This window comes from Ruditapes philippinarum, unplaced genomic scaffold, assembly GCF_026571515.1.
Source record: "Ruditapes philippinarum isolate M1 unplaced genomic scaffold, ASM2657151v2 ctg2365_1_1_1_1, whole genome shotgun sequence".
NCBI classification, from domain to species: domain Eukaryota; kingdom Metazoa; phylum Mollusca; class Bivalvia; order Venerida; family Veneridae; genus Ruditapes; species Ruditapes philippinarum.
The window spans coordinates 127,192-142,597 of NW_026858677.1; the positions used below are offsets into that span (position 1 = coordinate 127,192).

The window sequence follows — 15,406 nt, forward strand, 5'->3', positions numbered from 1 at the left end:
CAAAGGAAAATTTAACGCTTAATATTCAGTCTTGTAAATGAAGGCATCCATCAAGTGTTATTATAAATAATTCATATAATGGACAAGTCCTATGCAGTGAATGGCTGTGTAGCCCAAATTATGAAAGTGCATGGAAAAACATGTTGTTATTTATCCTTGAAATCTGTTTTAACGTATAGTGCAACAGAAATAATAACCATTCTTAAAAATTATACAAATTTTTATTTTTTAAATAAATCATTTTACATGGCAGACATCTCGGGTTACACATCCATTTACTGCATGGGACATGTCTACTATATGCCATTATTTATAATAACACTTGATGGATTTAGTTATAATACAGAGTATTCGAATTAGGCGTTAAATTTGCCTTTACTTTCTTTGAATTTAACATTTCAGAAACAGATTAATAGATCTTGCTTCCTTTTTATATAATAATAATAATAATAATAATAATAATAATAATAATAATAATAATAATAATAATAATAATAATAATAATAATAATAACAAAAATAATATCTTTATTTAAAGAAGGTTATACATTATTAACATACAATAACAATCATATATATCTTATTTCCAATGTGGCCTTCTGAAATAGAAAACAACAACAACAACAGGACATGCATAGGAAGAAAAATGAATGTATAATATGTAATTTTTAGAATATTACAACTCATATACTTTCTACAGACAATTTGTTTTAACATATACGTATATTGCATCATTCGTTCGTTTGTTCATTCGTTCGTTCGTTAATTAATTAATTAATTGATTAATTAATTAATTAATTAATTAATTAATTAATTAATTCATTCATTCAATAACTCGTTCATTCATATGAACAATATCAATATTGCAATACAGTGCGGTTAATGGAGATATAGGCCTCTCAGCTAAGATACAACAAATGATAGAAAGTAATAATAAAAATAATATAATTAGAAAGTATCATGAATAAAGTAATATTTTAAATGAATAAAAAAGTTTTACTTTTTCCTAGTGACTGTTGGACAAAAGCCCTGAAAATTGTTTCTTTGAACAGCTTTCAGCGTTATTCATCCTTGCTGATGAATTGCTGTCGATGTTATCGTTAAAAAGAGGCGAACAGCTGATGACGTTACTCAAACTTAAATACCTTATAACTTTAACAGAAAAGCTTTTTTGAAGGTATGGTTTGGAATATTTAATGACAAAATGTTGACGTTTACAAATCGTATGAAAAAAAGATTAATTATCATGAGAAAATATAAGTTTTTTTGTGACTTCAAACTAAAAGTACCGCATCTCATTTGATAGTGTGGTTATTTTCAGTAAAAATCATGTGAAGTAAAGCTTGCACAGGGCCAGAAATTTGTTAGCATGCTCCTTTGGATGTTGACTATGAGTCCATTACATTGATTTACTCGAACACAGTTGGGATATGTTAATAATAGATGAATACTTATCGTACGTCAGTTGTATTCCCCGCGCCGACATGTATATACTGGTACAGCTGTGGACGCTGGAACAGCTGTCTGCCCATTTGACTGTACGGTGTGTTATGTTCCCTTTACATTATTAATGATTTTGTTCAGATTGAAAGATGGACATTTCAGTTTAAGATAAAAAGCATGGAAAGGGTTAACTGTATAAGCTGTTATTTCTCTCAAAATAATGTGTGTGAATAAAAGTAAACAGGATTACTCCATTCATTTCAATATGTTTGGACAGTTATAAGCCTTCTTTTGAATTTCTATATAAACTTAAGAAATTTACAAATTCATGATGGTTTTGCATTACCATCTGATCATTCACCCATGACTCACCCATGGATACATTATATAAATATTGTGTACACTAGGCTTATTTTCACGGTGTCCTATCTCAGTGAATTAACAATAAGATTTTAATTGATCCTTATTGATTAGAAAAATTGTCCAATATTCCGACTACAGTCTTTGTCAATAATTTGTAAATAATATAATCTATGTCATCTAAAGATTATTTTTATTTTTGTTGAATTTTACATCACACCAGCATAGTATAGGTCATATGGCGACTTTTCAGAGAAGGCTTCGGGTTGATACTTTTTTGGCTTGTGACACACTAGCGTAATTAATATTTTGATTTTTCTTTAAACATGCAATTACATAATTTACATAGTACATATCAATTATTATATTCTTCAAACTTTGGTGATATTTCATTTACTTCTTAACATTCCACATTTAGAAGAAGCCAACTCGATCCGCAATATTTAAGAAAAGTTAAATAGTTCGATTTCGAGTCGCCCGCGTAAATAAACGCGTGTGTCTCTTTCGCACTGTAATCCGATCTTTACATTTAATTGTTATACTGATCAATGTACTATTGCGGGTATTCTTTAGCAAGTAGTTATTTTGATTGGGTTATTGTGCGTTGTCAAGCGTCATACAAATAAAATCTAGCACACAGTTATTTGACTGTAGCAACAATCGGAACACATCGACGGTTATTCATAATAATCTTCGAGTTAATACCACGTGGTTTACATGTAGTGTAATCTTTGTATAATACATGTATATATGCATATACTTGACATCCAAAAGAATAAATAAATAATAAATAAATAAAGCATATCCCATCTTAGTAAGATTATTATTGAAAATATATCAAACAATATTTAATAAACTGAAAGCGCCCACTGATGTACCAACAAGTACACATTATGTAATCCATAATAAGAGGTGTAAAAATAATGTACTGTTTACTTTTATATCTAAATGCATCAATGGTAGGATACTACGTCATCGCGCACCTGCTAAATGCTCCCACTTGGACCATTTTTTCGTCGACTCAAAGGTAAAATACAATTTTATTATAAGAAAACGTGAGAGTATTAAAAAATCATGTAGCGCACCAAAGAATGGCTATAGTACTTGAGATAATTGTATAAAAAGTTTATATAGATTATTGCCTGGTTTAGGCCTGAAAACGGGATAAGTGTTTTTCTCTGAATGCTCCCACTCGGACAAGTGGGAGCATTTAGCAGGTGCGCGATGACGTAGTATCCTACCATTGTGCATGAATTTAAAAAATTGTGATGGACTTTAATATTCCATACATTGATAAAATGGTTTCATATATTGTAAAAATGAATTAATATATTGATAATTCGGTTTCATATAAGGACATCTGGTTCCATACATGGCTACTATGGTACCATATATTGAAGAATTGGAATCATATATTGAGAAAATCAACTTATATATTGCTAGCTCGGTTTCATACACTGACAGTATGGTTTCATATATTGTAACTGTGGATTAATATAATGGATTCCGGTTAAATAAGAAGGTGTTTTCAATTCATGTATAGTCGAAGTGAACTCATAATATATTATCCAAATGGTTACATAAATTGAAAAAGAACAATATCAGACAGCCATGGCTTTCCATAGCTGACTATTTGGACATACGCTCGTAACAACGTTTACAGTCGAGACTTTCCATATTCCTGCGTTACTGGATATTGTGTTCGAGGTTCGAAGTCTGACGGAAAGGACCGGGGAGATGCGATTGCTTTAGCAAGGCACATGTACAACTTTGTTTATGTTTTGTGCATAATTTTCGTCAGTATTACAATTTGAATAGTATATGACATATCAACTTCATAGATGGATAGATTTCTTTAAAATGATTGCATTGCATAAGAATAGTTACTCTTGACTTAAAGTTTTTTTGGATACTAATCTAAAACTTCATTGGAAGATTTATCAAAACTCCATCGAAAGATATATCAAAACTCCAATTGAATAAATATGAAAATTCCACTGGAATATGTATAAAATTTCCATTGGAAGATATATCAAAACTCTATAAGAAGACAATAGTATATCAAAACTCCATCGGAATATATATGTATCAAAACTCTACTGGAAGACAATAGTATATTAAAACTCCATCGGAATATATATGTATCAAAACTCTACTGGAAGACAATAGTATATAAAAACTCCATCGGAATATATATTAATCAAAACTCTACTGGAAGACAATAGTATATCAAACCTCCATCGGAATATATATATATATATATATATATATATATATATATCAAAACTCTACTGGAAGACAAAAGTATATCAAACCTCCATCGGAATATATATGTATCAAAACTCTACTGGATGAGAATAGTATATCAAACCTCAATCGGAATATATATCTATCAAAACTCTACTGGAAGACAATAGTATATCAAACCTCCATCGGAATATATATTATATATATATATATATATATATATATATATATATATATATATATATATATATACATACATATATATATATATATATATATATATATATATATATATATATAATATATATATATATATATATATATATATATATATATATATATATCAAAACTCTACTGGAAGACAATAGTATCTCAAACCTCCATCGGAATATATATGTATCAAAACTCTACTGAAAGACAATAGTATATCAAAACTCCATCGGAATATATATATATATCAAAACTCTACTGGAAGACAATAGTATCTCAAAACTCCATCGGAATATATATGTATCAAAACTCTACTGGAAGACAATAGTATATCAAAACTCCATCGGAATATATATATATATATATATATCAAAACTCTACTGGAAGACAATAGTATATCAATCCACTCGAAGATACATGTATATCAAAACTCTACTGGGGAATATATCACAGTGAAAGGACAACAGCTGACCATCTGAAATGACAACTTTTCATTTCATAATTTTGGAGTTATTGCCCTTTTGTCATTGTCCATGCTTAATTTGCAAGGAACATATAACTCAAAAAGATACATGTACCATCATTCAATTCATTAATTGGTAGATTTCATAGATGGGGTGTCAGGAGCAAAAGAACAATAACGCTTTACTTCATAAAAGTGTTACTATTGCCCAGTATTTTTTTCATGTTTGAAGCAGATTTTACTCAAAACGTTAGAAGGTAAAACAGCTTGTAAAGGTCAAATATCCCAGATGTAAAATCCCTCGTGTGAATTGTAGCGTAAAAAGATGATATTAAATGAGTGAAAGTTTAATTTGAATTTTAATGAACGAGCTAAATAAAATTATATTATGCCAACCTCTGGCCCAATATGATATTCTATTTATCAATACCCAAAATAAAAACTGTTTAAAGTGCAAAGTAACATTCACAGCCGTGTAATACCATTTCTATAGAGTCGCAAAAACACCACGGGTATGTGATAAATAACATGTACTTTATTTGATTTCTTTACTTTTTTAATGCGTTTATCTAAGATCGCCGCCGGAAAGCCCATATGGACGACCGTACACTCAAGTCGGGCCATCATAGAGCGTCCCGCAGAGATTTTTTCGTCGATATTTCCAGCTTTAATTGGTGGAGGAAGACCTCAGATGCCCCTCCGGGCATTATTTCAGAGTAGAACTACCTTCCGTAAGCCAGATGGGTGGCTTCCTCACATGTAAGGGTTCGACTCGAGTGAGGATCGAACCTACAGCGGTTAGACAGCTGTGAGAGACCTGTGATCTCGAGTCAGCGACCTTAACCACTCGGCTTCGGAGGCCCTCAATATTTTCTTTACACTTTCTACTCTTTATATATTTACCCTTGTTTTGTTAAAAAATAGTCCCATATACAACGGACTAACAATTAATCTCTGTCACAACAGATATCAGTACACCGTGCTTACTTACCTGCAGACGACATTTTTGGTGCGTGTATATTTCACATTTCGTTCAGAATACATATATATTACTAAAAATAGAATCTACCCATACCAGTTTTGAAAAAATATTTGAATATCTTTTATCATAAATAGAAATACGCTGTGGTCACTTTATACATAGAAAAAGAGTTGCCATGGAGATGAATGTACTATAAATTATATCATTTTGCAGATTTTAAGCCATAGTTATTACAGGTCTAGATGGCTTATAAATTACACAACAGATTGAAACATTTATATCAAGCTACCATATCATTTGTAATATTATAATAAAATGATATTAAATACATTTACAAGAAAAATCATCTAGGTGTCCTATGTATATATACTGTTTCATGTATTTTATATCAACCTCTTGTTAGTGGGTTCTTTTTGTCCTCTCATCTTTTTTATACAATAAAAACTAAGTGGGAAGGTTCTTTAAATTCTATTTTCATGCCCATTTTTGAGAAAAAAAAAATCTTAATTCTTTATGATTATTGATTAGTTCCTTGAATACGAATATCATAATTTCCTTAAATTTTGAATATCAATGGAGCATATATTAATGTGTGTATGAATAATTCAATGTAAGGTATTCATACCGAGACATGACAGTTTCCTTTAGAAAGTGCTTCTTAGATCTAACCATTGAATGCTATATCAATAGAAGTATGAGTATTTTGTTATGCTTATTTAATTCTGCCTTCATCTTAAATGACAATCTTTAAATCTAGACGATACACATGAGGTTAAGTTTATGATTGCCTATTCGATCATTACCAGTTGATATTATAAATAAGCTGCATAGAAATATTTATAAACAGGGGCGTCCTTTGTAAAAATAAATGTAAAAAATGTCATTAGCACATGTACAACAAATACTGTAAAACAGGAAGTGAGTTCTACGTTGAAAATTTATTAATTTTATGTTTTTTTTTATTTATTTTCCGTTTTTAAAATAGTCCTTTAGCAACTAAGATTTGATCATTTTGTACATATAATATCTGTCCTTTTTAAATTTTTTTTTAAGCAAACACTGCTATCATTCATCATGTACACACACAACCAAAATAACCTACGCAAGTAAAAGTAGTTTAACATCGGCCGAGTACTTTTTCAAAGATACTTTATAATGTCTCCTGCATGGGGGTGGGGGCATCATGGAAATAGATTATACATATTATACATGCATTAGAACAAAATGTTATCTAACATTGTCTGCTGTTTTTGACGAAATAAAGAAATATCGTATCGTATCGTAACTTATCGTACCGTGTCGTATCGCATCGTGTCGTATTGTAATGGATCATAGTGTATCGTATTGTTATGTATCGTATCGTAACGTATCGTATCGTGTCGTGTTCGTATCGTATTGTTATCGTATTGTATTGTTATCATTAGTGACGTCGAACAGCAATTTCGCATGAGAAGAGACCATTCAGTTCAGGGGAGATAAACGACAAGCAGGCAACAGTTTTACGCAATAAGCTGAAGGGTTACTTTTAGATGATAAGAAGTAAACTTTTGAACGATGGAATCCGAAAAAACAACAACAACAACAAAAAGCACGAAAGTATGGCGACGGAAACATAGGCACTTGGTTTCGGGATAAAATAACCCTTTGTGAGGTTTGTAGAACTCAAATATAATTGAATGTTACAATTTTTTTAACGTAGATGTCTCTTTTCTAAAACCGTCATTTTTCCGATATTACTAAAAAATATCGGAAAAATGACGGTTTTAGAAAAGAGACATCTACGTTAAAAAAATTGTAACATTCAATTATATTTGAGTTCTACAAACCTCACAAAGGGTTATTTTATCCCGAAACCAAGTGCCTATGGACGGAAACAAAATGGCCAGAACGCGATATCATTTAATTTCTTGTTCGTACTTTCTAGTTTTGGTCGGCGTGTCGGCTTGCCTGTTCGTCATCGTACATTAGATATTTTGCTCCTGCTCTGATGCTTTATTTGAGATAACATTTACATATAATGTATTAACAGTATAATTATGCTTTGAAATTAGAAAAACCCATGAAAAGCCTTTTTAACCATTGCAACAGTATGTGTTGTCAGCCATCTTTTCCTCTTGCAGAAGTGTAAAAATCACTCCAAAATTAAAAGTCACAGGTCAACAGTCTGAATTGCAGTCCAGTGCTTCGTACAGGGTTTTCATTGTATGCAGTCAGGTGAGAATGAGCAAATGTGTACTATAGTGCCACTGGCTCTATATTAATGACAAAGTCTAATTATCCGTGACGTGCAACAGTTTGAAGTATTAGCACAGAGACAACTAAAACACTATGCATCTATAGTTATATATCGAGCAATTAACTAAGGATATGTCAGAAAGCTGCTTTTAACAGAAACAATGCCGACCTTCTGAAATCATAAGAAAAGCGTGTATATTGAAAGCCATATATTATAGCGAGCTCGACGAGCTGGCCCGAAGGGCCTGCTCGCAAAGCGAGCTTTACGGTAACGCGAGTACCTGCTAAGTGATGGTTTTGAAAACTTTCGTCCAAAGTAACGAATTTGACACATCGCAACCTTTCGAATTTAAAGATAACGATAAAAACTGAGGAATTCTGACTGAAAACGGATGTGTAGACTGGTCACCCGCGCACGTCTATGGGAACCATAATTAGACAGGAAACCAGAATAACGGAAGCTGTGAAATATCGAAGAAAATTGAAGGCGCCATTTTGTTTGAAAAATCTGATAAATTAAAACAATTTTTTGTCGAATTTTGTTGTGAAAACGAGAATGAAAGAAAATGGTCTAACTAAGAAAATGAATCCGAACACCAATATCTTTTATTCAGTCGTTAACGCTGTACAGACGTTTAAAGTATTGTTTACGTGACGTCACAATGTAGCGCCAAACAGCACCTAATGCATTACCTCCACTTTGAAGAGTACTCAAATAGACTAGAACTACTGTCAACCGCATTGAAACTGAGGGGCGCGGGTTCAAGCCCCAGAAGAGGCAACTTTTTTTTCTTTCTTTTTTTTCTTTGAACATTATTTGTGTCTCTCAGATCACTCTTGATAAGAAAAAAGTGTTTCATTTTAATTATAAAATTATTATTGGTATCTTTTGGCTAAATTGTGCCAAATTTATTATCAAATATGGTACCTGATATTTTCAAAGTCTAATAAAATAAAAACTAGACGGTAAAAGTATTTTATATTTGACAAGCGCATCCAATATACTTTTAAGAAAATTTATGCAAACTTTGAAAACAGCCCCTGATTTGAGAAAATTTTAGGGATATTTTGAATTAGGCCCTCCAAGTAGAAAAATGATCAAACAACTACTTAAAATGGGTGGGGTAGGGTAACATTTATATACATATTTACATATTTTAAACATTTTGAGTAGAAAAAATAATTTTGCTGGGTCATTTGTTAGCTGAATGCTATTATTTGTTTCTAAAATATTTTCTATAGGAAAACATTATTACATAATTATTATATAATAGAATAATTAGAGTTTCTCATTTCTGAAAAAGAGCCCTTCTATTAGCCAAGTTTTACTTTAGAAAAATCTTCATAACTCGTAAAAACATACGGTAAACTTTGTTTAAATTTTGCATTCTTGTGTCTTTAAAGGTATATAACTGACCTATGTTGTCAATTTTATAGTTCCTTATAGTGCTCATTAGGGGTCTCATACCTTAATGTCGCAAACATTTTAAGTTTTACGTTTATTTCACTTTTAATAATCTTTAATTCGCTTGAAAAATTATAGAGTGAAATAAAATAAACAAAGTTTAATCAACGTTTTCAAAACTCGTTATTCATTTAACGACAGGGGCGGAGCCATATTTAACACGTACTCGTCACTGCATTTGAAATAAAAATGAGCGATTATTTCATACTATTTCACGTTAAAAGTACATCGAGCTGCCTTTTTCATATTATTAGATATCTGGTTGCTACTTTGTTACCATATATTAAAGAATTGGTATCATATTTTGTTAAAATCAACTTATATAATGCTTCCTTGGTTTCATACACTAGCGGTTTGGTTACAAATATTGTACATAACTGTAGATTTATATAATGGTTTCCGGTTTAATAGGAAGGTGTTTTCAAGTCGTAATTATTGAACTGAAAAAGAAAAATATAAGACAGCCATCCTTGTATTTTAGGTTATTTGAAAATCATTGTTTAATAATTCGTAAAATAATATACATGTTATAATACAACACGACAACAACAACAACAGTAGCAACGGCAGCAAAAACAACAGTTCTGAATTCTAGTACTGATCTGGGACATACTATATAGTATGTCCCAGTACTGATTGGGAATAAAAGTATAAAAATTATGAATTCGTATGAAGGATGTCATTAATATAGCTATTGGGGCAACTTACATAATTGTGTAAATGATGTAGTCCTAACATTTCTGCAGCATTTGTTATAGACGGACACTTCAAACAGAGGAGAAGCATAATGATGATTGAAAATTTGAAATTGGCTGATGAAACTCTTATATATTTAAAGAAAAGATTTTTTTAATATTTTAAGAGGGCAGTAATATCTAGTAGATATTTTCGAATGACTGTTTTGAAAGTAATAATTTTCAATTTCGTTTTGTGTGAAACACGAGACCGCCAATAATAACAGTTATATTAATATCAAAAGAGGTAATCTAGTTGACAGCAAATCAACTATTATGATCATGTATTGGTTTCGGTTACGGGTCAATTAATCGACTTGAAATAAATCTATGACATGTCGAAACTCGATACCGCCAGAAGCGACGAAACGTGTTATCTAATTGAACTCGCTTAAGGGAGATTGGGGTTATGGGGTTCTTTGGGTCATTGACTTCAAATCACTTGCCCATCAAAGCTGCGTGTTAACTGCTATCAGTGACAAAAATGATTTAAATAATGCGGTAAAGACATTCAGCTCATAGTCTATGTTGGCAAGGTTCAAGCGATAAAAGGATCTTCATCCGTAACCAGGTTGCTACTAAATTAAATGCATGCCTCTACTTAATGGAACAGGCGTTCTTGTCTTCCCAATAATGGAGAAATTACCATAAAATAATTACATGTACCCATAAATCACCAGAAACAAAATTACTATTTATAGTTCTTGATGATCAAGGGGAGATTACTAGTATTCTATAACTTGGCCATTTTTGGCAAAATAAATGACCTTAATATCACATTTTAAAATTAATTTTACATTACATAACATTAATCGGTAAATATTTATTAAAGTTTGATAAGCCTGAAACTTATTTCTTTGTCACGGGTCGTTTTATTTATTATGTAGATTGTTCATTTTGCCGTGCACTGTTCGTCATTTAGTCGCGGGAAAAGTATTCTTAATGTCCGCGCATGCGTCGATTATCGTTTGTCTCCGTGGCGTCTGTTATCGTTTGCTATTGTATTGGATGGGTCCGTAATGTACGCTTATCAGCAGAAATTCACGGAAACAGCCGAAACAATTCAATTATGTCTGTATCTCGTGCAATTTTGTGAACTGTTTTTGTATGTCCAATCGTTTTGTACCTTGTATGAAAGAGCTTTGAGAGAAAGTTTCAGATTGTTTTTTAACATTTCCTTTATTCCAAATTCCTGCAAACTTTCCTTCTTCACTTCACTTCGTCTTTATGCTCTTACGAGTTAAGATATACAGTTCTACTTAGTACATAAATTTTATAAGTTTATTTAATAGAATTTTTGGAAATAACTTATTATTAAGTTATTTACTTTTTGTATTGAGACGCTGTGGTAAGATTATTTTCATTTGATTCCTTTACTTGAAATAATTCTTATTTGCATCGTTCAATTGTTGTATTGTTGTATTTTATGTATGTTTTAATTAACTTGTATTATAATCATGTATTTATGTTTTTAGGCTTTATCTTCGTCTTATATTAAATTGACGAACCTACGCCAGGAGTTTTTATTATTAATTCTACCCTGTGACACCTTTATCTAACTCTTTTAAGGTTTTTAGTAATACAATTTTAAAAATAAAGTTTCCTTTTAAAAGGAAAGGCTTGCACAGTTGTGCCTTCATCCCAACCCTTTAAAATGGTTTTTTTTTTGTTTCAATTTATTATCACATTTTTTTTTTTTTAAACGGTATTTACGTTATTTAGTTCTCTTATCTCTATTGTATAAAACTAATGAAGAAAATGATCAATCGTAAAAATACTAACGTGATACTGAAGTCTGAAGGAAAACAAGTGTGCACATTTCATTTCCCCTTTTTCGCAGCGAAATCATTCCTTTGCTTTATAGACAAGTAAATGCACTAATTAAGAAGCATACATGTATCAACTATGTTACACGATCACAAATAGACGATGCGCTATGTGGTAATTAAGGTTAATGATATGCATGGGCTATTTAGATTACCTCACCAGTTCAGTAGATCTAAATATAACTCGATCATGCAGGACCACCCTTTGAAGACGGAATACTACTACCATTCTCTATTGTATAAAACTGATACAGACAAAAAACAATTATAAAAGAAACTAACTTTTGCGTCTTGAAAAACAATTGAAACGGAACAATTTCGTTTATAATTTATTACGGTAATCAAGTAAAAATAGAAATCCTATTTATATAAACAAACTGGGATTACCGAAGTAACTAAAATAGCTTAGATTTCCGTTATATTACTTAGTATGACGGAATCGCCCGAATTGTCACTATTGCAATCGGAACTACATCGGCTATTATCATTAATCCGAAGAGTGACGGAAAAGGCCGAAAGGTTGCGATTGGCACGATTGCAGATGGTTACCCGTTCAATCATGCACCAACAGATGTAAGCAGGAAACCACCTAACCGGAACAAGTTTTCCATATGAAATGGCTTGCAGCCGTGGCTGCAAGCCAATAAAACTATAAAAATGCATTTTTGGACATTTAATTTATTAATAACTTAACAGTCATAAGTGCTGTTTGAAGTTCTTACAATAACAAAAAGGTTTTATTAATGAATCGTCTACACAATATGATTGGTTACCATATCTATCTAATCGGAACGGTTCTTCAATCATCGTCATTTCTTTCCTCTCATATGGTACATAGTCGACAGTTCCTTCAAATAAAGCGTTTCCATGATTCGTATGAAACAAAATGAAATAGCGACCAGTCTGGTCTTGTTTCGTATTAAAATTTGATAGTAATTTATCAAGTATTCCTTTAGGAGCATTTGGTATTCGACCAAAGGTGTCCTTATCACTCACAGAGTACGTAACAGATGCTTCTGTTACATTATGAAGAGAGAGGATAGTACATTCACCTTGATATTTTGATAAAATATTATTTATTTCGTTGACAAGAAACTTGGCTAAAGAATAAATAAATCCATTGTCGGTGGACACAGGCATTTTGTCATCGCACATGCAATACCTTTTTTCAATACCGGCGTCAAGACATGTTCGTTCGCGAGGAATCTCATAGAAAATATTCCTTCTAATGATATTACCGATCATGCTTGTGTTCTTTTGTTTGGTGAAGGCAACATCATGAACTAAATCGAATGTGGTTTCATATATATCATAAATAGAGAGAAGTCGTTTAGTGTTTTGTAACATTGTTTCATGTATCCAACTATATTTTCTTTTCAAATATTCAGGTACGTGTACCATTAGCCATGGTTTGTTATTTTCGGCCCTGCCAATGTGTGTAAGCGAAGAACCACCAGTACGGTACCCATGATCACTTAAAAGTATCAATATGGCATTCTTCGTTTGGTTTGTGTAATGCATCCATTTAAGAAACTCTAATAATCGGTTATCCTCGTGTTGTAATGTTGTGAAAGACTCGTGACTGGCTTGATTATTCCATATGAATGCATACTTTCGTTTACTTTGATTATACCTCATTAAAAAACCTTTCATATATTCTATTTCTAATTCTAAATAGTTATCTGTACCATAGCAAAATTCAGAGGCTTTTCCTAGTAGATCAATTATCATTGGCTCAAACGTACGCGTTCCCAGACCGAATGGACGAAAATAGAAGTCCGTGGGTTGATCCTTAAATCCGCTTTTTCCAGTCCCTGAAAAAACTGCAATGTCGTTTCCGTCTTCAGCAAAGAATGTCGCGAAATTATTCTTTACAACTTTTTCGTTCCATAGAAGGGGTAGAGCATCTGCATGTTTTCGCAAATGAAGCACAAACGGGAAATTTCTATTTGACTGACCAGTTAATAAAGGAAATATATTTGGACCTGTATTTTCACCAACTTTACTGTAACCCTCAAAATCGTAGGCATGGAATTCTTCTAACAAAAACCTATAAGACTTTGGTAGATTACGAATAGCATGCGAACGTGAAACAGAATCGATTCCAACTATGATCACACTGAGCTTACTTTCGCTCTCATCTTCAACATCGTCTGCCATTTTAGCATCATTGTTCCAGACAGGATTAAAGTGTAAATAATCGTAAAATTCATTATCATTCACATCAACACAGCGCACACGAAACACATGACTTTTAATGAAAATCGGAGCAACAAATTTAACCTCATCTTCGAATATAACGTCTTTATCTCCACCATTTCTTTTTAAAGGGATATTCAGGCAAAATAATGACAAAAATATTAAAATGATCTTATGCACTCAAATCACGCTAAAATGACTTTTCCTGAAGTTTCAGCATGAATTTTTGTTTTAATTCTATATATTTTGGGTTTGAAGCGTAAATATATCTATATATGTTGAACAAAATTCACACGCCAATGGAATCACCAAATAGTTTTATAACAAGTCAGGTGACTTGAACAAACCCTTGAAGTTACAATAACAGATATTGTGGATATTGTATGATTGAAACAAGCCTAAGTCATTCATTTAACATGTTCTTTAATGTTTCTAGAGTCCACTTTGACAACTATTGTGAAAATCTAGCGCTCTAACCTGACCCACGCGGGTCAAGTTAGGAAACCACCATTTTATTCTTTATATGGAGAAAAGTTTTGTTTCTTTGACTGTCTAATATATTCATTTTGAGGGCATTTACAGAATAATGAATGAAAAATTCAAAACTAAGAAATGAAAATTTTGCCTGTGTCTCCCTTTAAGTTACTGTAAAAACATTTCACATATCTTGTGTCTATCTGATATTTTTCCATCACCGTCTCATTAAATTGTAGTAATCCATTGTCAACAAACATTAGTTGTTCTCGATTTGAACAAATAATTGGTGGCTTATTCTTCATAAAGGGTTTGAGAGACTCGTCCCATGGGTTAAGCGTCATCAATTTGCACGGTTTCAATTCTATTTCGGAAACTCTATATTCATTAAAATACACCAAGAAACACACTGTAGAAACGATCACAAAAAGTCCGAGACTCTTTTTAGTCTTTGAGATATTCTGTATTTTAATTATCGTCCCCATTTGTCTTTCCATATACATATATAGGTGATAGTTTCAGTCGAGGTTATAATCACAATGTTGACATATGATTAAGTAATACTTCAGTGAAAATGGACTTGTACTTTTATTATAAAATGGAATTATACTTAACCTTTTCCCTTATATAAGCGTGTTTCGACGGCTTTTTGCCACCCCCCACCCCTTTTTGAGGCCTCAAACAGTGAAAAAATGTCCTATTTAGACCACAAACACTGTTTTTCGTTTGAGAAATGTTGTTAAAAAAGTGACCATTTTTTCGGCGCCGT

At 31.9% G+C, this 15,406-nt stretch overlaps 1 protein-coding gene across 1 annotated transcript; it reads right to left on the reverse strand.

Moving 5' to 3' along the window:
• Positions 1–12,660: 12,660 nt before the first annotated feature.
• On the reverse strand, positions 12,661–15,137 carry LOC132753926 (uncharacterized). The gene is made up of 2 exons (XM_060744483.1): positions 14,789–15,137; positions 12,661–14,267 (listed from the first exon to the last, which is right to left on the reverse strand). Exons 1-2 carry the CDS (start codon positions 15,132–15,134, stop codon positions 12,661–12,663), a joined length of 1,953 nt encoding a protein of 650 aa, XP_060600466.1. The 5' UTR covers positions 15,135–15,137.
• Between the last annotated feature and the right edge of the window lie 269 nt (positions 15,138–15,406).

What these genes read in the sequence shown, in the direction of transcription:
- LOC132753926 (XM_060744483.1), bottom strand. Translation starts at nt 15,134, where the DNA reads ATGGAAAGACAAATGGGGACGATAATTAAAATACAGAATATCTCAAAG. An exon ending in TAACTTAAAGGGAGACACAG is followed by an intron (nt 14,268 to 14,788) that starts GCAAAATTTTCA and finishes GTGGAGATAAAG; the next exon opens with ACGTTATATTCGAAGATGAG.